This window comes from Gymnoscopelus braueri (assembly GCF_963280865.1).
Source record: "Gymnoscopelus braueri genome assembly, chromosome: 11".
Lineage (NCBI taxonomy): Eukaryota > Metazoa > Chordata > Actinopteri > Myctophiformes > Myctophidae > Gymnoscopelus > Gymnoscopelus braueri.
The window spans coordinates 873659-896584 of NC_137613.1; the positions used below are offsets into that span (position 1 = coordinate 873659).

Here is a 22926-nt window from a genome sequence, read left to right on the forward strand (position 1 = left end):
GTATGTTTAATAATTTATATCTGCAAAGTAACTAGTTACTTAAGTTTTCAAATAATTGTAGTGGAGTAAAAGTACAATATTTGCCTCTGAGATGTAGTGGAGTAGAAGTAAAAGTACAGACAATTGGAAATACTCCAGTAAAGTAAAAGTACCTCAAAATGTTACTTAAGTACAGTACTTGAGTAAATGTACTTAGTTACTTTACACCACATAATTTTGGCCATTTGAAAATAGCCGATCTACAAGTTCCATTTGAAAATAGCAGATCTACAAGCTCTGCTATTTTGAAAAGATTTATAAATTTGAAAAGTTGTGAAATGGGAACCTTCTGCAAAATGAGTACATTTTGATACCAATACGTTTTTACTCTAGTCAATTTTGAATTGGTATGAGTATGAGTATTTCTACATTGCAGTATTGATACTTTTACTTAAGTGAAAAATGTGAGTACTTTTTTCACCACTGCTAAGTACATTTAATTAAGTACTGTAGGACAAGTTTGAGTTATTTGTACTTGAGTAATTCCAATTTCCAATACTTTTACTTCTACTCCATACATCTCGGATCCAAATATTGTACTTTTACTGCACTACATTTATTTGAAAACTTAAGTTACTAGTTACTTTGCAGATTTTGATTATTATTACAAAACATACATTAACCACTTCAGCCTTATATACATTTCGGCCATTTGAAAATAGCAGATCTACAAGCTCACAATGTGTCACAATTGCGAGCTTGTAGATCGGCTATTTTCAAATGATTTGTATAAATTTGAAAACTTAAAAATGGGACATTCTGCATAATGAGTACTTTTACTTTTGGTACTTTTGAAGCCAATATTGTTGTACTTTTACTCAAGTACATTTCAAATTCCGGAATTATAATATTTCTATATTGCAGTATTGATACTTTTACTTGAGTAAAACATTTGAGTACTTTTTCCACCACTGGTGTTGGATCATTTCATTGTATTTCATATTGTATTTTTTGTTTTATGTTTTAATGATTATTGTATGGGTTTAAGTAAGTTCACTCTAATCTCTAATAAAGTCTAATCTTATTCATGTTGAAATGGTAATTAATCATTGAAACTTGAAGCAGTCTCCACACACACAAAGAAGATTGCTGTCAAAATGCACACATTATGTAGATTAATGTCATGAATGTTACGTTTATTAATGTGTTTTTGTTTTTTTATACAGGAGACATGGCAGAGGGCAGAGGTCAACCTATAGGTGACAACACTGTTTCTTATTTATTGAAAGATGATCATTAACTGTTATTGTGTCACATCTAGGCCTGTCACAATTATTACATCATCGTCTGATCGCAATATTTGTTGCATAATCGTCATAATCGTTTCCATGTTGTAAAAAGTTCACACATTTTCAAATATAAAAAAAAAGAAATAGCAGATCTACGAGCTTACAAATGTATACAATTATTAAATATGTCAATAATGTCTTTGTTTATTTAAGTTATTTGTCATATCTGGCCTGTGCAAATGTTGTCTAGTCTAAAAGGCAAACAGACATTTATTTTGTATTTGTTCCAGTTCATATGTTCTATATGTTCATCATTCAAATGTAAATATGTTAAAATGAACACTAATAGTTTCATATGTCACTCATTATTTTATTTACTCCAACAGGTGACTTTAAACTGACCACTGAAGGCTATGCTGGGGGTAGGATAGGTGATACTGTCACCCTCCCCTGTCACCTCCCTCCTGGGACCAACGCGGTTTCCATGACAATCAGGTGGTTTAAGGATACAGAGTGCATTTATGTGTATAAGAAAGGTCAGGGGATAGAGGGGAGGGGCTATGAGGGCAGACTGTCCCTGGACGTCCAGGAGCTGAAGAAAGGCAACGTGTCTCTGAGACTGAAAGACTACAATGGAGGGACAGATCATGGAGTTTACATCTGTCAGGTCCAACATGGAGAACAGGAGGTGGAGGCTGCTGTGATGTTAGGCTATGGTAAGTGTTGTACTGTCACAGTGCATTATTATTAACCTTTACATGTACAATGATGTGATCATGTTTATCTCTTCATGTATTAATAACATTGTGCTTTCATATAATGTCTAGAATAGTTTACAGCAGTGGTTCTCAACCAGTGGTCCGGGGACCACCAGTGGTCCTGGGGGGGGGGGGGGGGGTACCAGGGGTTCCCCATGGCAAAATGAGTTAACATAGAGTCACAATCATTTTAACCTCTTAGCTTTGGCTATTCAAAAATAGCAGATCTACAAGCTCATAGCGCGGCACCGACTGCCGCGCTATGAGCTTGTAGATCTGCTATTTTTGAAAAATCTTGAAAAGGTGTGTAAATCTTTGAATATATATATTTTTTTAAAGTACATTTTGTATTCAAATATTTGTTTCTGGGGGGCCCTGGCACAAAACACTTTCAGATGGGGGTCCACGGCCAAATGTATCAATTTAGGGGTCCTTGGCATGAAAAGGGTTGAAAACCACTGGTTTACAGTAATCTGAGTCTTCATTATGTTTCATAACGTGGCTGTTGAGCAGAAACCTTGTATCTCCATATTTAATCTTTATATGTTTTTTCATAAATCAATGTCCTACTTTATACTTTGTGGTATGACAGTGTAACACAAAGGTACGTAAATAGTTCATCTACAAAGAGACATTTACTCTCTCTGTGACTCAAACTAGTGAAAGTAGCCGATCTACCAGCTCACATTGCATCACGATGCTGCGCGTTGTGAGCTTGTAGATCAGCTATTTTCAAACATGTTCTTTTTTACTCTAGAAAGTATTTGATTACTTTTTATTATGACATTATTTAGATTTTTTTTTTAAATGTCTTTAATTTCTCAATTATTTTATTTTTTAAATAATAAGGTAAAGAATGATAGGAAACAAAAAGAAAAGAGAGATTTACTCATGACCCATAAGCATTGGTCTGTGACCCAGAGATGGGTCCAGGCCCACTGTTTGGGAAACACTGGTCTAGATCAGTGGTTCTAAAAACTGGGGTTCGGGGACCCCGAGGGGTCCTTGGGGGGTTCCAGGGGGTCCCCAGTAAAATGTGTTTAAAACAGCATCACCATCATTTTAACCACTTTATCCATTTATACGTATTGAAAAAATAGCAGATCTAAACAAGCTCACCGTTGGAAGCTTGTACATCTGCTATTTTGGAACATTTCTTAAAATGTTTGGAAGATTTAGATCATTTTTTAAAATGTTTTAAACACATTTTGTCTTCTGGGGGTCCCTGGCGCAAAACATTTTCAGATGGGGGTCCGCGGCTAAATACATCAATTTGGGGGTCCTTGACATGACAAAGTTTGAGAACCACTGGTCTAGATGACAACAAATACATTCATCACAGAATGGCCCACAACAGTGGTTCTCAAAGTGGGTCCCAGGGACCCCCAGGGGTCCTTGAGGGGGTTCCAGGGGGTCCCCAGCTAAATGATTGATAGTTAGGAACCAAATGGATCCTTACTGGACTGTAACTCAGTGTAAAAATGGAACCAAATGGACCCTTATGGGTCCATTTGGTTCCATTTGTACAAAATATCAGAAGGAAAGAAGCTCACAGCAAGTCATTTACATGGCAACATCGCTGTTTTTGATTGGCAGTGGTGGAAAAAGTACTCTGATTTTGTACTAAAGTAAAAGTATCAATACCAGTATCAATACCACAATGTAGAAATACTCTGTTACAAGTAAAAGTCCGTAATTATGAAAATGTACTTAAGTACCAAAAGTAGAAAGTACTCCTTATGCAGAGTGTCTCATTTCACAAGTTTTCAAATGTATAGAATATATATAAATCTTTTGAAAATAGCAGATCTACAAGCTCACAATGAGTCGCATCGCGATGCATTGTGAGCTTGTAGATCTGAAGTGTGTTTTGTGATAATAAAATCAAAATCTACAAAGTCACTAGTAAGTTGTATTCAAATAATTGTAGTGGAGAAGGAGAGGACTAATTTCCACTGGTGGAAAGTAACTAAGTTCATGTACTCAAGTACTATACTTAAGTACAATTTTGAGGTATTTCTACTTTAGTTGAGTATTTCCAATACTACTACTTCTACTCCACTACATCTCAGGGGCAAATATTGTCCTTCTACTCCACTACAATTATCTTAAAACTTTAATTATCATACTAGTTACTTTATAGATTTAGATCATTATTACAAAACATACATTAACCACTTCAGCCCTATATACATTTCAGCCATTTGAAAATAGCCGATCTACAAGCTCACAATGTGTCGCGATGCGACGCATTGTGAGCTTGTAGATCTGCTATTTTCAAAAGATTTTTATACATTTGAAAATTTGAAATGGGACATTCTGCACAAAGAGTACTTTTACTTTTAGTACTTTAAGTACATGTTGATGCCAATCCTTTTATACTTTTACTCAAGTACATTTTGAATTCCGGACTTTTACTTGTAACAGAGTATTTCTATATTGCAGTATTGATACTTTTACTTAAGATAAGATAGTGTCCACAATATATAAATGATATGGACTGAATAGAAGCAGTAGATAATCTATCAATGAGCTCAATTGAGTCAGCAGATTCATTTAAATGATGTGATTTTATGTCACTTTTAACAATGTGTAAATGAGTCATATTTCTGTATGTGAAGTATCAGTTTTCTAATCATGAATGTGTTTTGTCTTTTCATGAATTATGAACATGAATAGGAACAGGAATCGTTGGTGAGTATCACATCTATTCTACTTCATGTCCTCTCATGTGTTTTCTGATTTACATCAAGTTCTCACAATAACAGAACAAATGAATGGATGTAATATCTTCACAGTGAATAGAAACTTATTTGGCTCAGCCCCCCCCCCCCTGCAATTAACTGTTTCATCCACGGCAACTGAATGACATTGTTACCTTATATTCATATTGTGGTACATAAATATGTATTGTTCTCCCTAAGATACAATATGTCACGACTCACAAGGAACACTTTCCATTACAGAACAGATTGAAAATAACTTTAAACTTGACGTTTAACCACTTGAACCCCGGCTATTCTGGGGAGAATATTCGCCCAAAAATAGCAGATCTACAAGGTTGTGAGCTTGTAGATCTGCTATTTTTGGCAAAGACATTTGGTATAGATTGAAAAAGAACACACCAAGTACAGTGCAACTGTACTGCAGATCTACAAGTTCATAGCGCGGCACCGAGTGCCGCGCTATGAACTTGTAGATCTGCAAAATCTTTGAATATATATATTTTAAAGCAAACATTTTAACTCAAATCTTTGCTTCTGGGGGGATTCTACAAATGTCTTCTAAATCCTAACAGTTTTTATATCAGTGGTTCTTAAAACCCCCAAAAATTATATGTATTTGGCCGCCGACCCCCATCTCAAAATATTGAGTTCCAGGGACCCCCAGATTCCCAGAAGCAAAGATTTGAGTTACAAATGTACGCTTTATATATAGATAGATAGATAGATAGATAGATAGATAGATAGATAGATAGATAGATAGATATATTAAAAGATTTGCACAAGTTTTCACGATTTCTACAAGCTCATAGCGCGGCACTCGGTGCCGCGCTATGAGCTTGTAGATCTGCTATTTTTGAATAGCCAAAGAAATCTAAAATGACACAGATGCGTTCCCGGCTTTAATGGGTTAAATAAACTATGTTGTTTTCAAATAGTGCTTTAACTACTTAAACCCTGTATACAGTACTTCATTGAGTGGGGCCCCACAGGGTTCTTTACTTGGTCCCCTAATCTTTTCCCTCTATACCAAATGTCTTCACCAACAATAGCAAAATGATGCTGGGTCCATTTGGTTCCATTTGTACAAACTAGCAGAAGGAAAGAAGCTCACAGCAAGTCATTTACATGGCAACATCGTTGTTTTTGATTGGCAGTGGTGGAAAAAGTACTCAGATTTTGTACTTAAGTAAAAGTATCAATACCAGTATCAATACCACAATGTAGAAATACTCTGTTACAAGTAAAAGTCCGTAATAAGAAAATGTACTTAAGTACCAAAAGTAGAAAGTACTCCTTATGCAGAGTGTCTCATTTCACAAGTTTTCAAATGTATAGAATATATATAAATCTTTTGAAAATAGCAGATCTACAAGCTCACAATGCGTGGCATCGCGATGCATTGTGAGCTTGTAGATCTGAAGTGTGTTTTGTGATAATAAAATTTAAATCTACAAAGTCACTAGTAAGTTGTATTCAAATAATTGTAGTGGAGAAGGAGAGGACTAATTTCCACTGGTGGAAAGTAACTAAGTTCATGTACTCAAGTACTATACTTAAGTACAATTTTGAGGTATTTCTACTTTAGTTGAGTATTTCCAATACTACCACTTCTACTCCACTACATCTCAGGGGCAAATATTGTCCTTCTACTCCACTACAATTATCTTAAAACTTTATATTACCATACTAGTTACTTTATAGATTTAGATCATTATTACAAAACATACATTAACCACTTCAGCCCTATATACATTTCAGCCATTTGAAAATAGCCGATCTACAAGCTCACAATGTGTCGCGATGCGACGCATTGTGAGCTTGTAGATCTGCTATTTTCAAAAGATTTTTATACATTTGAAAATTTGAAATGGGACATTCTGCACAAAGAGTACTTTTACTTTTAGTACTTTAAGTACATGTTGATGCCAATCCTTTTATACTTTTGCTCAAGTACATTTTGAATTCCGGACTTTTACTTGTAACAGAGTATTTCTATATTGCAGTATTGATACTTTTACTTAAGATAAGATAGTGTCCACAAGATATAAATGATATGGACTGAATAGAAACAGTAGATAATCTATCAATGAGCTCAATTGAGTCAGCAGATTCATTTAAATGATGTGATTTTATGTCACTTTTAACAATTTGTAAATGAGTCATATTTCTGTATGTGAAGTATCAGTTTTCTAATCATGAATGTGTTTTGTCTTTTCATGAATTATGAACATGAATAGGAACAGGAATCGTTGGTGAGTATCACATCTATTCTACTTCATGTCCTCTCATGTGTTTTCTGATTTACATCAAGTTCTCACAATAACAGAACAAATGAATGGATGTAATATCTTCACAGTGAATAGAAACTTATTTGGCTCAGCCCCCCCCCCCCCCCCCTGCAATTAACTGTTTCATCCACTACACCAGAATGACATTGTTACCTTATATTCATATTGTGGTACATAAATATGTATTGTTCCCCCTTAGATACAATATGTCACGACTCAAGAGGAACACTTTCCATTACAGAACAGATTGAAAATAACTTTATACTTGACGTTTAACCACTTGAACCCCGGCTATTCTGGGGAGAATATTCGCCCAAAAATAGCAGATCTACAAGGTTGTGAGCTTGTAGATCTGCTATTTTTGGCAAAGACATTTGGTATAGATTGAAAAAGAACACACCAAGTACAGTGCAACTGTACTTGGTGATCTACAAGTTCATAGCGCGGCACCGAGTGCCGCGCTATGAACTTGTAGATCTGCAAAATCTTTGAATATATATATTTTAAAGCAAACATTTTTAACTCAAATCTTTGCTTCTGGGGGGATTCTACAAATGTCTTCTAAATCCTAACAGTTTTTATATCAGTGGTTCTTAAAACCCCCAAAAATTATATGTATTTGGCCACCGACCCCCATCTCAAAATATTGAGTTCCAGGGACCCCCAGATTCCCAGAAGCAAAGATTTGAGTTACAAATGTACGCTTTATATATATATATATATATATATATATATATATATATATATATATATATATAAACCAGAGTCCCTCAGGGCTCAATACTATAGTGTCTTTTCTGTTTTATATTATTATTGTGAGGAAAGCTTTCGCTGAAAATAGACGATCGACAAGCTCACAACGTGACGCAACGCGTTGCATTGTGAGCTTGTCGATCTGCTACTTTTTAAAAATAATCAAAAAAATCTACATTTTTAATAAATTGAAAAAGAATTCTGATATTTTCAATAAAATAAAAAATAAACAAAACAAAAGAAATCCATAAAAAAAACTTTTAAGTATTGAAAATAGCAGATCTACAATATTACGCTTCACATCCTGGAACGTTGTGAGCTTGTAGATCAGCTATTTTCACTAGTTTGGGTCCCGGGGAGACAGTGTGTCAGGACCCATTTTTGAGCCGCGAGTAAATATACCTTTTCTGTTTTTAGTTTTCTACATTTAGTTCTTAATTATTTTATAGGATTTTCAAAAACGCTAACCAAAAATAAATAGTCAAATATCTTTCAAAAAAATTTCATTCATACAAATATAAGCTTTTAAGAAGTAGTGAAAATAGCAGATCTACAAGCTCACAACGTGTTGCACTGTTATGCGTTGTGAGCTTGTAGATCTGTTAATCTCACTATTTTCTCTACACAATTTCTCATTTGGGTCTCAAGCCAAACATTTTGGGAACCATCGGTCTAATACATACTAGACTGGGGGTCCTCAAGCCAAAGAAAACACATACACATGCATTAAACAACATTAATGTCTCCATATCCTGATGATATCTTCTTCATTCATATTCTTTTAAAGCCTGTTCTTCATCATGTATCCAAGAGTTGAATGTGATTTAATATCAAATGTATTGTCCAGTCAGTATGACATGTTAATGTGATGAAGAGTTGTTATTAAAACACATCTTAACTGTCTTTATGTAGGTAAAGTTTATGCTGAAGAGTACCTCAGAGATGCTACAGCAGAGGAGAAGAATAAAAGAAAGGAATCAGCTCATCCTCTTGGTAAGTATGAGAGGTGATAACAAATAGAAACTAACTGTATGTTAACTTTAACCTTTATTATACTGTGCATTCATCAATGATCAGTCAGTCACAGTTATGAATATTGATAGGCTGTGTGTGTGTGTGTGTGTGTGTGTGTGTGTGTGTGTGTGTGTGTGTGTGTGTGTGTGTGGGGGGGGGGGGGGCTGCAGGGCAGACAGTGCAGCAGATAATAGAAGATAAACTCTTCTCCTCCTTTGCTCTATAATGTAGTCTAAATTAAACTGCTCCGTCAAAATTCAAGACATTTTCATAATGACATTAATGTTTATCCTACTTGATGAGACGTCCATTAAACTCCAGCTCCTCAGACAAAGGTAGTAGTAAGTATTCCATGGAAGCTGACAGGAACAACACTTGTAAGCAGAACATTTTAAATCCCTTTAGAGAGTAAAACCACATAAATATACTGGAGTTTAGCATTAGTAGTTCACTTAGCATTAGCAATGACATGAGGTCATTCTTTTTGCCTTGAAGTAGGGTAGTTGAAGGCAGAGAGTTGACAAAGGTTTCGTTTTTTTGCCTTGAAAATAATGAAAGGCAGACACAATTATGATGTCTGTTTTTTTTTATAGCTCAACTCACTCAAGGACCCCTAAATTAATATGTATTTGACTGCAGACCCCCATCTGAAAAATATGTAGTTCCATCCAGGGACCCCCCATACAAGATTTGTGTTGTTATAAAGTTTGGAGGATTCCACATTTTTCAACTATTTTCAAGATTACTTTGAAAATATCAGATCTACACGCTCACAACACGTTGCATTAGTGACATGTTGTGAGCTTGTAGATCTGCTATTTTCAAATAGCCAGTGTACTGCATGCATGGTTAGAGATATTTTTATGATATTTATACATTTTGCTGGGGACCCCCTGGAAGCCCCCCAGGACCGCTGTGGGTCCTTATTGTCCGACAGGTTTGTAGGACAATAAGAGGTTTTGTTAAAATGGTATAAAGACATGATAAAATCCTGACACATTGGCATCAAAAGCCCATAAAATACAATGAATAAAAACATGAGCTAAATCTAAAATACAACAAACAATAAAAACATCAAAATGTAGATGAGCAGACGGCAGTTAAAATAACTCCACACCCCAGTGGTGGAAAAAGTATACTCACATTTTGTACTAGTAAAAGTAATGTAGAAGTACTCGGTATCGGCATCAAAATATACATAAAGTACCAAAAGTAGAAAGTACTCATTCTGCAGAATGTCCCATTTCACAAGTTTTCAAATTTATAAAATGTTTAAAATCATTTGAAATTAGCAGATCTACAAGCTCACAATGCGTCGCGATGCGACGCATTGTGAGCTTGTAGATCGGCTATTTTGAAATGGCCGAAATTATAGGGCTGAAGTGGTTAATGTATGTTTTGTAATAATAATCAAAATCTACAAAGTAACTAGTAACTAAATTTTTCAAATAATTGTAGTGGAGTAAAAGTACAATATTTGCTCCTGAAGTAAAAGAAGTAAAAGTACTGACAATTGGAAATATTCCAGTTAAGTAAAATTACTTCAACATTGTACTTAAGTACAGTACTTGAGTAAGAGTACTTAGTTACTTTACACCACTGTCCACACCCCAGAGGAGAACAAAATAACTGGTCAGATCAGTCGTACCAATGACTATTTAATCAGCAGCAGTGTTCACGTTACTTAGACCAAGTGCTGCTATAAGTCAGAAACTTACCTCTTTCTGTAGTTAAAGGTAGTGTAAGTGATTTGCAAAGTTTCAAATAATTGCAAAATGGGTCTATGTTCTGATAGTGCTCGTTACTATAGAGTGTCCTGTCCATATAAAGAGTCTCCATGTCTCTCCAGCTCTTTATAAAACAGAAAATGTATTTTGTAGTTTTTTTGTTTTTTTTTGTAGTTTCATTTCCAATTTTATCCAACCAGGACAGAGAACTCAATCAGGATACAGATTAAACAAGTGAAATTGGAAGTGATGACACTAAGAAATGAGCATGCAAAATTGGAACTGAAAACTATACAAATTAAGCTTAAAAATGGGTACTTTCTCCTGATTGGCTGAGATTTTGACACCTACCGAAAAATGCATTTTCTGTTTATTAAAGAGCTGGAGAGACGGGGAGACTCCTGTTACTGAACAAACACTCTATAGCAATGATTACGATCAGAATATAGTATTTTAACCTTTAAAAAAAATACTTTTTGTTTTAACCAAAAAATATCACTTACCCTACCTTTAATGTGAACACAGTGCTGAGGAGGAGGAGGAGGAGGAGGACAAAACATAGTCAGATCACCCGTACTATACTCACTGTGTGCCGTTTCAAGTCAGGAATTCACCTGTGAGGCAGGTGGTTCCATGAAAATACAAAAAAATACTTTAAAGTAGTGATAAAAGCAGATCTACAATCTCACAACACTTCGCATCCTGGAGTGTTGTGAGATTGTAGATCAGCTATTTTCACTAGTTTGGGTCACGGGGAGACATCAGATTATTCTTTTGTTTGGGAACCTGTGTGTGTGTGTGTGTGTGTGTGTGTGTGTGTGTGTGTGTGTGTGTGTGTGTGTGTGTGTGTGTGTGTGTGTGTGTGTGTGTGTGTGTGTGTGTGTGTGTGTGTGTGTGCACATGCATTGTGTGCATATGTAGTTGCAGTCCTAATATGCAAAGTGTCATGAGCCAGTGTTCGTGGTATATTGACATGTTTCAAAAATACAATATCATGCCGAGTACAAGTGAAAGAGATACGGACACAATATGATTAACTGAGGATGTTGTCTATGGTTTCTAAAGTTACAAATCTATATTTTCTATATGTTCTCTAATAGAAACACAACTGGGTATGACCCAGGATCAGAGACAGCTGTTCCTGAAAATGACCCAGGATCACAGACAGCTGTTCCTGGAAATGACCCAGGGTCACAGACAGCTGTTTGTGGAAATGACCCAGGATCACAGACAGCTGTTTGTGGAAATGACCCAGGGTCACAGACAGCTGTTCCTGGAAATGACCCAGGGTCACAGACAGCTGTTTGTGGAAATGACCCAGGATCACAGACAGCTGTTCCTGGAAATGGCCCAGGATCACAGACAGCTGTTCCTGGAAATGACCCAGGGTCACAGACAGCTGTTTGTGGAAATGACCCAGGATCACAGACAGCTGTTTGTGGAAATGACCCAGGGTCAGAGAGAGCAGTTCCTGAAAATGACCCAGGATCCGAGTCTGTTCCTGGATATGACCCAAAACATGAGAGAGCAAGAGAAAGATCTGCAGAACACCACGAAAAAGATGGAGCTGAGCAACAAACAACAACATCAACTGAGCCAGAACCTGCAGGAACAGAGAACCCAAGTAGAGAAGCTCAGAGATCAACAGAACGAAAAACAGAGAGAACTGGAGAAGATCAAGATGGAGAGAGACAAGAAAATAGAAGAGAAAGACCAACAACTGGAACAGAAAGGTGAAGAGCTGAGGACGAGTAAGAAGGAATGGGGTAATGTCATGGAGCTGAGCAACAAAAAACAAGATAAACTGAGCCAGGACCTGCAGGAACAGAAAACCCAAGTAGAGAAGCTCACTGTTCAACTGGAAGAAAGAGAGAATGAACTGGAGAAAATCAAGATAGAGAGAGAGAAGAAAATAGAGGAGAAAGACCAACTACTGAAGATGAGGAAGAAGGAATCGGATGGTGTCATCACAGAAAACACACAACTTGGTGAGAATTAGATCATTACAAACATTGTTTCACTAGATGACTTTTCTCTTGATGATTGGCCAAAATGTAGTCGGCTAGTATGCCTTACAAAATATAATAATATTCAGATTAAAATCTGTCACAATAGATCACAATACACAATTACACTTGAAATGAATACACCACTGGCTAATTATAATGTTATGGACAAGTAAATAAAATAAACACAATAGACCAAAATCATGGGAGCAACAGAAACATACCTGCATGAAATAAAGACAGAATCATGCAGCAGCATTAATACACAGGACGTCTGTGATGAAGAAAAACAGCAATGAAGCATGATGCCGTTACTGTGTGTGTGTGTGTGTGTGTGTGTGTGTGTGTGTGTGTGTGTGTGTGTGTGTGTGTGTGTGTGTGTGTGTGTGTGTGTCCTCACTAGTGCTGCTAAACAATAAACTAGCAAAAAGTTAGCTAAAAAACTCAAACCTTTGCAAAACAATTACACAATACCACAAAAAATTACATTATAACCTGACTTCACAGTTTACATTGTTTATATACTCTTAAACAACTTTAGAACCTAAATCTACTGAGAGCACAAGACAAACTCACTAGCCTGGAAACCAGACAAATCTGCTAGTGCAAAAAACAACTACATTGCCCTCAGTGAGTGTGGCCATGCCAGGTTAGCAAACACTGTCCCTGTATTTTTGGACCAAACTCAATGACCTCGGTTTTATCATAAGTTATATGGCATAAGTTGTTAAAATACACTTTGTATGCTTATACATCTATTGATTAGAAATAGGAAAGTCACTTGCAAACTTTTGTAAACTATTAAGGTCATTACGAACCGGCGATTATGCGAATATACGCAAAATTCGGACTCGTTCCGAATAAATAAAAGCTTTTTCGCTCCGTGGAAGCTTGCATTGACTTTATATGGGGTTTTTTTTAAACGTATTATTCGCATGAAAAAATCGCCCCCCGGTGTGTAAGGACCTTTACTGTTGAGGGTGAATTAACACATGAACATCAGTAGGTGTGAATGTTCAGACAAACAGTGTGAAACGATGCATCTAAACAGTATTTTATTTTAGGTACTAAACCAAATACATATAGTTCTGACATTTAATACCCAAAGGTAAACATTCGTACACACACAGATCTTCAGGACAGTTGACTCATTTACATTTCACTAATTTATTCTGGACTTTTTAATAAACATGCTAGTTACCTTTGACCTAGTGACCTTCATCACAGCTCTGAAGATAGCCACTAGGCTGAAACCTTTTATATATATATATATATATATATATATATATATATATATATATATATATATATATATATATATATATATATATATATATATATACACACACACAATTATACCACAAATAATAAAACCAACTCAATCTTATCTTTAAGGTTCTTCCACAACTCAGCAAATTCTGCCAAAGATAAAGATCCAGGAAGCAGAGAAATGTCTGACGACTGTGAGGACTGAGTTTCTTAAAAGAGTCTCAGTGCCCATCCTGAATTCTCTAATGGACGAACTTTTCACTAAGAATGTAATCAATGATGAAGAAATGGAGTCAGTCAGAGTGAAATTAGAAAAGTCAGAAAAAGCACGGGGAATTATTGACATGGTGAGGAACAAGGGAAAGAAGGCAAGTTCAGAAATGATTGACATCCTCCAACAGCTGGACCCTAACCTCAGTGAACACCTGCATGAATATTACACCAACTACCAGAAGACAGAAGCCCAGGCCAAAGAGATGATTCAGAGGGACAGTGAGGATAGGAAACACAAGGAAGAGCAGGAGATGAGGGAGAGGTTTGAGAAGGAGCTTGAGGAATCTCGGAGGGAGAAAGACAAAACCATCCAAGAGCTTAAGGCAAAGATCAGTGACCTTAAGTATAAACTGGCTAAACTGGAGAAACAAATGAGGGAGGAGAGGGATGAAGAGAAGAAAAGAGAGCTGGAACAAGAGCTGAGGCAGATGGAGGGAAAACTGGAGAAGTCTAAAGAGGAGAGAGAGAACGAGAAGAGAGAGATGGAGGAGAGACACAGACAGGAAATAGAGGAGATGAGAGAGATCTATGAAGGAGACACTAGGGCAAAAGCAGAGAAACACCTGATGAAGATAATCCTGCCTGAGTTATTCAGCAACATCATGACCTTAAAGACAAATATGCAGAGAGAGTTTGAGAGACAACCGGAGGAGAAGAACAGAGAGATGAAAGAGAAGATTCAGAGAGTGTTTGAGAGACAACTGGAAGAGAAGAACAGAGAGATGAAAGAGAAGATTCAGAGAGTGTTTGAGAGACAACTGGAGGAGAAGAACAGAGAGATGAAAGAGTTAGAGGAAAGACACAAACTTTCACATTCAGTGTTGAAGGAAGAGATCCTGAACTTATTGGAAAAGCGATAGGGAGAGGAGAGTCATGGTGGATGAGATGTTGTACTAATATGTTCAGACATTAACTACAAGATATCTCTACTTGGTAACATGAGTATAATGTGTAACATATGTGCAACTTAAAAAACAAAATGTAATTCATGGGTTTACTTATTTCACACCTGAGTAAGTCTTTTAATATAGTGGTGTTAATCTCTGTACAGTTAATCAGCACATATAGAATAGCTATAATTAGCAACGCTCACATGTACCTTACTTTGCTCAATCTTAAACGGCAGGAATCATGCATTAAGTTTAAACAAGATTTCTCTGAATTTCAAATGTAAATAGCTTCTGTATTGTCTAATTCATGATGATGATGATGATTAATCTTTAGGTGTCAAATTAAAACATATGTTTAGTTATAACCAGGGACAATTTGGCAGATTTACAGTAAAATAAAGTGTGATATCCATTGTCTTTCAGGAAGTTGAGATCAGAACTTAAAGGACGACCTCACCGATTTTCAAACTATCTTCATATAATTGGTCCTCACTAATACTCATGATAAAATGGTACCATTTTTTTCTACTTGGTCTGTGTCTCATAGGAGGGCTGTGGACAGTCCAGAAACCCGTCTACCAGTGACATCATCGTTAGGCATGATTTTTTTTTCCAACAAGATTTCAATTTTTGTATTTAGATTTTTATTAACACGAGAACAATGGCTTCTTTTATTGCATTGCAACTTTCCAGGAATAGAAAGCCTGCAGTTTCTATTAGCTTGGATTCCCCATTGATGATGTCACTGGTAGACGGGACTCTGAACTGTCCACAGCCCTCCTCTGAGACACAGACCGAGTAGAAAAAAATGGTACCATTTTATCATGAGTATTAGTGAGAACCAATTATATGAAGATAGGTTGGAAATCGGTGAAGTCGTCCTTTAATGATGTAAAGATCACTGGTCACAAGTCACATGACCAGATGAACTTCACTATGACTTCATAGACACTGGTTTCACTTCTTTATTCATTTATAACTGCTGTCTGATGCTTAGCAGAAACACACTGGTCTCAGATCAGCATTAAAACACTTCTTTATTCATTTATAACTGCTGTCTGATGCTTAGCAGAAACACACTGGTCTCAGATCAGCATTAAAACACTTCTTTATTCATTTATAACTGCTGTCTGATGCTTAGCAGAAACACACTGGTCTCAGATCAGCATTAATACACTTCTTTACACACATTATAATAAGATTAGTTTAGTTTGTTCTAATAAAGTTGTTTTTATCTGCTCTGTAAAGTGACTCTGAGTACCTAGAAAAGCGCTATATAAATCCTATGTATTATTATTTTAGAAGAAGAGATCATATTGTAATGTGAAGTTATGTCATGTCCCCTGATAGAGAGGTGGACTCTGTGATTTGGAAAACAAAGGTTTTGCCTATATGTTGTACAGATGATATGAAGATTGATGTAATGTTATTAGTTGCCATGCAGTAACTGTCTTTAACATTAAACCACATGGAATATATAATAAATAAATCTACATGGACAGTTTGTCTCATGTTGCTTTGTAACTGTCTTTAACATTAAACCACATGGAATATATAATAAATAAATCTACATGGACAGTTTGTCTCATGTTGCTTTGTAACTGTCTTTAACATTAAACCACATGTAAAATATAATAAACTAGGCACAGGTCTCCGCCAGGTCAGGTACGTTATTCTGGCCACCTGGTGGCGCTATAATAGGCCAATGTGAAAAGGGTGCCAACCGTGCCATTTATTCTTGCATTGACACTGCATTCATGATTTGAGGCATTTTGTTCCAAAAATGTGTTTTGCTAAATTGAGGATGGAATATGGGAAATCGGACAGATCCGTGTTGATCACATGACTATAGTGATACTGTGTGCCGATTTGCATGACGTTTGGATAACATTTGTAGGAGTAATATAAAAAAATGGGTTTTGCCCAAATCGGCCTCCTGGTGGCGCTATAACAGGCCCATGTGAAAGATTTGGGGCAGAGGTTCTGAATTGGCATCCAGGGAGTGTGTGTGCACAGTTTCGGAGCGACCGGGCCAACGGTGCCGGAGATTAGCTGGTGACAGACGGACACACGGACACACGGACGGACGGACAAGGGGTGTGTCTCATGTTGCTTTGTAACTGTCTTTAACATTAAACCACATGGAATATATAATAAACTAGATAAAGTGCTCCTCTGGGCACAGGTCTCCGCCAGGTCAGGTAGGCTATTGTGGCCTCCTGGTGGCGCTATAATAGGCCAATGTGAAAAGGGTGCCATTTCTTCTTAGGCCTTGCACGACAATCGGACACTGACTGCATTCATGATTTGAGGCCTTTTGTTAAAAACATTTGTTTTGCTAAATTAGACCTGCTGGTGGCGCTATAACAGACCAATGTTAAAAGGGTGGCATTTGTTCCTCAACATAGTGTGAATGTGCGTGCAAAGTTTGACCGCAATCGGACGGTGCGTTCATGATTTGCGGAATTGTGTTCAAAACAAGCCAATAATGCAAACTTTTGATGTCAATTTTAGCCAATCAGGATGGAATGTGAAAAATCAAACACATCCGTCTTGATCACATCACATAGAGATCATGTGTACCGATTTGCGTGAAATTTGGATAAAATTGGAAGAAGTAGTATAAAATTATGTGTTTTACATAAGTCGGCCTCCTGGTGGCGCTATAAAAGGCAGATGTGAAAAATGCAGGGCAAAGGTTTTTCCTTGACCTCTAGGAAGTGTGCATACAAAGTTTTACACAGATCGGTGCAGTTCTAGGTAAAAACATGAATCGGCATGTTACAGCGCCACCATGAGGCTGATTTGAAAATTGCAAAATTTCACGGAAATTGCATGCTGTGTTCATGATTTGAGGCATTTTGTTCAAAACGGAGCACTCCTGCAAACTTTGGAAGACATTTTTAGCCAATCAGGATGGAATATGAAAAATCTGAAAGACACGTTTTGTTTAATGGAGATAGAGATACTGTGTACCGATTTGCAGGATTTTTGGACAAAATCTGTAGGAGTACTGTAAAAAAAATAGGTTTTGCACAAATCGGCCTCCTGGTGGCGCTATAAAAAGGCCCATGAGAAAAACTTGGGGTAGAGGTTCTGAATTGGCATCCAGGGAGTGTGTGTGGACAGTTTCGCTGCGATCAAGCCAACGGTGCCGGAGATAAGCTGGTGACAGACGAACGGACGGACGGACGGACGGACGGACGGACGGACGGACAGGGGGAAAAACATACTCTCTCGCCATGCCTTTCGGCCTGGCGGAGACAATAAATCTACATGGACAGTGTGTCTCATGTTGCTTTGTAACTGTCTTTAACATTAAACCACATAGAATATATAATAAATAAATCTACATGGACAGTTTGCCTCATGTTGCTTTGTAACTGTCTTTAACATTAAACCACATGGAATATATAATAAATAAATCTACATGGACAGTGTGTCTCATGTTGCTTTGTAACTGTCTTTAACATTAAACCACATAGAATATATAATAAATAAATCTACATGGACAGTGTGTCTCATGTTGCTTTGTAACTGTCTTTAACATTAAACCACATGGAATATATAATAAATAAATCTACATGGACAGTTTGTCTCATGTTGCTTTGTAACTGTCTTAGTATTACTGTAGAAACTAAACACATTCAGCAGGGACTACCATATCCCTCACGTATTAGAAGAACAATATCAGTCACCAGAACCAAGGACGTGTGTTTTCATTCAATCTATCATAGTTACAATGAAGCTTCAACTTACAATGGCTTTGTATGGGAAGTTAAAATTAATATCTAGTATCTAAATACCAGTGGTGTAGCTAGGTACATTTACTCAAGTACTGTACTTAAGTACAATGTTGAGGTATTTTTACTTTACTGGAGTATTTCCAATTTTCTGTACTTTTACATATTGTACTTTTACTCCATTACAAATTATTTGAAAACTTCAGTTACTAGTTACTTTGTAGATTTTGATTATTACAAAACATACATTAACCACTTCAGCCCTATATACATTTCGGCCATTTGAAAATGGCAGATCTACAAGCTCACAATGCGTCGTGATGTGACGCATTGTGAGCTTGTAGATCTGCTATTTTCAAAAGATTAGTCTACCTTTTAAACATTTGAAAACTTGTGCAATGGGACAACGTACTTTAAGTACATTTTGAAACCAATACTTTTGTTCTTTTACTTTTTAAGTAAATGTAGAATTCCAGACTTTTATGTGTAACAGTTTTGCAGTAAAACATATTATTGTCTTATTGTCCTTGTGTTAGTTAACCCTTTAAGACCCTTTAATGACTTCTAAATCCTAACAGTATGTTGTTATATCAGTGGGTGTTCAAAACATGTTCATGTCAAGGACCCCCAAAATGATATGCATTTGGCCGCGGACCCCCATCTCACAATATGTTGTTCCAGGGACCCCCATCTCATAATCTGTTGTTCCAGGGACCCCATCTCACAATATGTTGTTCCAGGGACCCCCATCTCACAATCTGTTGTTCCAGGGACCCCCAGAAGCACAATATGTTGTTCCAGGGACCCCCATCTCACAATCTGTTGTTCCAGGGACCCCCATCTCACAATCTGTTGTTCCAGGGACCCCCAGAAGCACAATATGTTGTTCCAGGGACCCCCATCTCACAATATGTTGTTCCAGGGACCCCCATCTCACAATCTGTTGTTCCAGGGACCCCCATCTCACAATCTGTTGTTCCAGGGACCCCCATCTCACAATATGTTGTTCCAGGGACCCCCAGAAGCAAAGATCTATCTATATATATACACAAAGATCCACGATTTCCCCCAAAAGAAAAGCAGATCTACAAGCTCATAGTGCGGCACTATGAGCTTGTAGATCTGCCATTTTTGAATAGCCAAAGAAATGTAAAACATGACACAGAAGCGTTCCTGGTCCTGATGGATTAAACACAACAGGAGCTTTAAACACTAAAGGAAGAAACACAAATACTGTAAAAGTGAAACAAAACAAAACACAGGGGTGTGTGTGTGTGTGTGTGTGTGTGTGTGTGTGTGTGTGTGTGTGTGTGTGTGTGTGTGTGTGTGTGTGTGTGTGTGTGTGTGTGTGTGTGTGTGTGTGTGTGTGTGTGTGTGTGTGTGTGTGTGTTTTCACTCAAGTAAAAGTATCAATACCACCATGTGGAAGTACTCAGTCACAAGTAAAAGGCCTGTTACTTGAGTAAAAAAAAATGTTAATTGAGTAAAACTACAAAAGTAGTGGCATCAAAATATACTTAACGTACCAAAAGTAAAAGTACTAAAATGTTTGAAAATAGCACATCTACAAGCTCACAACAGATCAGCTATTTTCAAATAGCCTAGGTATAAAATAGGGCTAAAGTGGTTAATGTATGTTTTATCATTTAATCATTTATAATGAGTAACTGAAGTTTTCAAATAATTGAAATGGAGTAAAAGTACAATATTTTCCTCTGAGATGTAGTGGAGTAAAAGTATTGAAAAAGGTTTTTCACAAAACCACACAGTGAGGCAGGAAGTCCAAAGTCAATGTTCTTTTATTCAACCTAAAAACTAAAAAGCAGAGCAGTGGAATGGGGGCGGGGCATAGGAGGGGAATGCATTAATCCAATGTCCAATGGGATAAGAGGTCTTTCAGAGCCGTCCAGTGTTAAAAAACATTTAAAACTGTAAGATGCTGAGTCATTAAATACCAGGGGTTCCAATGTCTAAAATCCAATCAAAGTAGAATAAAGTGTCTGGTGCATCTACTTCCCTTTCCAATGGGGGGGGGGGGTCCAGTTCAGTTGGTTTCCGTGTGAGTCCAGGTCCTTCCTCCTCTGTGCTTGTAGATCTGTGCTGTTCCATGGTCAGAGCAAAACTACCTCTATCTCCAACAGAGGCCCTTAAATAGGGAGAGCCTTCCTAATTAGCTCATGTCCTGCACCTGTTCCACTCACTTATCCAATGGGAGTCCTCCATGCTGACCTGCTGACACTGCTACCATAGACTGGCTTCAAAACACTGCGACTCAAACTGAAATAATGGCCGCGTTTCCCAAAGAGATTCGTAGAGATGCTGCGTTGAGCATCTGCGCAGGTTCTACGACGGGTCTTACGTGTGTCCACACAGTCTGCGCAGTACCATAGCAGCCACGTAGATTTCAGGTCATGCGCAGCCTACGCAGCTTGCGTAAGAGCCTGGGACCCGGCGAAACCGACGCTCTACCCTCATTAGTAGCAGCTGGTTGTGCCCAACGTGCTATGGGTTCCCACGTCCACGGCGTTACGTGTCTGCTAAAACTACATTTGGGAGACAGAATGGCGTATCCTACTCTCCTCCTACTTCTGCGAGAGGCGTAGCCCTGCAGTGCTGCCCTACGAAGCAGTTTGTTACGAGCGCCCTGGGGCGGTAGTAACACCCATCGTAGCGAAATAGATCTATGAAAAGACCGACCGACCACACACACACACACACACACACACACACACACACACACACACACACACACACACACACACACACACACACACACATTTAATTTATATATATATATATATATATATATATATATATATATATATATATGTATATGTATATGTATATATATATATATATATACATATACATATACACACACACACACACACACACACACACACACACACACACACACACAGGGCGGCTCCGCTGCTTCTAGCCCTGGTTCAGAGCGTTAGTGGGTACAGCCACACATGTCTGTAAAGCGTCCGTCAAGTTGCCGTACGGACGCCGGAAGTCCCATCCACTCCCATGTTAAGTTTAAAACCGGAAGTACCGTTCCGTTTTTTTTTTTTTACATGGGAGTGGATGGGACTTCTGGCGTCCGTACGGCAACTTGACGGACGCTTTACTGACATGTGTGACTGTACCCAGAGAGTTCACTAACGCTCTATGCATGAACCCGAAGTTTACAAATTGTACTCTCACGGATGAACCGATCGTCTGATAAAAATATTAAGCATATGCCAAGTTAACTAAAGGTATATAAATGATGCTGAGCTAAACATGTTTCCATAATTTCGAAGTTTTATAGTTAAACGTTATGATTAAAGTCCCCAGTTCCTCTCACAAAGTGACAGCTCTTGCGCTCGCCATGTTTATGAACGGTTAAAAAAACTTTTGAAAATAGCAGATCTACAAGCTCACAACGCCTCACAAGCTTGTAGATTTGCTATTTTCAAAAGATTTTAATACATATTAAATTTGGGAAATGGGACATTCTGCATACCTTTACTTTTGGTATTTTAAGTATATTTAATTTACTTGCATAATGGGGACACTTTAGTGTTTTATTTACCTTGCAGATGTCAACTCACCACTGTAATTTCATTCATAAATATATTATTCAAAAGTTGTATTTGGAGTGGACTGCTTCAGGACATCTGACAGTTGGCTCTGGTATTTTTATGATCCATTTCACTTTCGCAAAGGGTGTTTAAACTGCAGTGTAGCGTAGGACAGCACTACGTAGTTTACGTAGGCTTTTACGTAGGCTTTACGTAGACTTCGTCCAGGAGGTCTTTACGTCTATGCTGTCTCGCGAATGTAGTTTTAGCACACACGTAATGAGAACCTACGACGATGGTGCCTCCTGAAGCCAGTTTAGATGGCACGTAGAGCACACACAACTGCTACTAATGAAGATAGTGCGTGGCGGGGTTGCTACTGCGCAGGTGCGTGGAGGCTCTTACGCAGCTTCTAGGCTGCGCATGAGCTCAAATTCGTTTGGGAAACCTGGCCAATGAAGCTTCCATAATGACACAACATGTGTGTGTTGGTGGTTGTGTATCACACACACACACACACACACACACACACACACACACACACACACACACACACACACACACACACACACACACACACACACACACACACACACACACACACACACACACACACACACAAACCCTGGGTGCATATTATGT

General features: G+C 37.7%; 1 protein-coding gene across 1 annotated transcript in view; it reads left to right on the forward strand.

Moving 5' to 3' along the window:
- LOC308094867 (uncharacterized protein) overlaps positions 1–15043 on the forward strand; it is a gene marked incomplete at its 5' end in the record, with an annotated part of 28668 nt that extends 13625 nt beyond the window's left edge. The window contains 5 exons of the mRNA XM_080441690.1: positions 1206–1238; positions 1655–1984; positions 8706–8786; positions 11635–12522; positions 13936–15043. Coding sequence (XP_080297816.1) covers positions 1206–1238; positions 1655–1984; positions 8706–8786; positions 11635–12522; positions 13936–14942 — 2339 coding nt within the window. The 3' untranslated portion in view covers positions 14943–15043. The remainder of the gene's footprint in view (positions 1–1205; positions 1239–1654; positions 1985–8705; positions 8787–11634; positions 12523–13935) is intronic.
- Positions 15044–22926: the final 7883 nt, after the last annotated feature.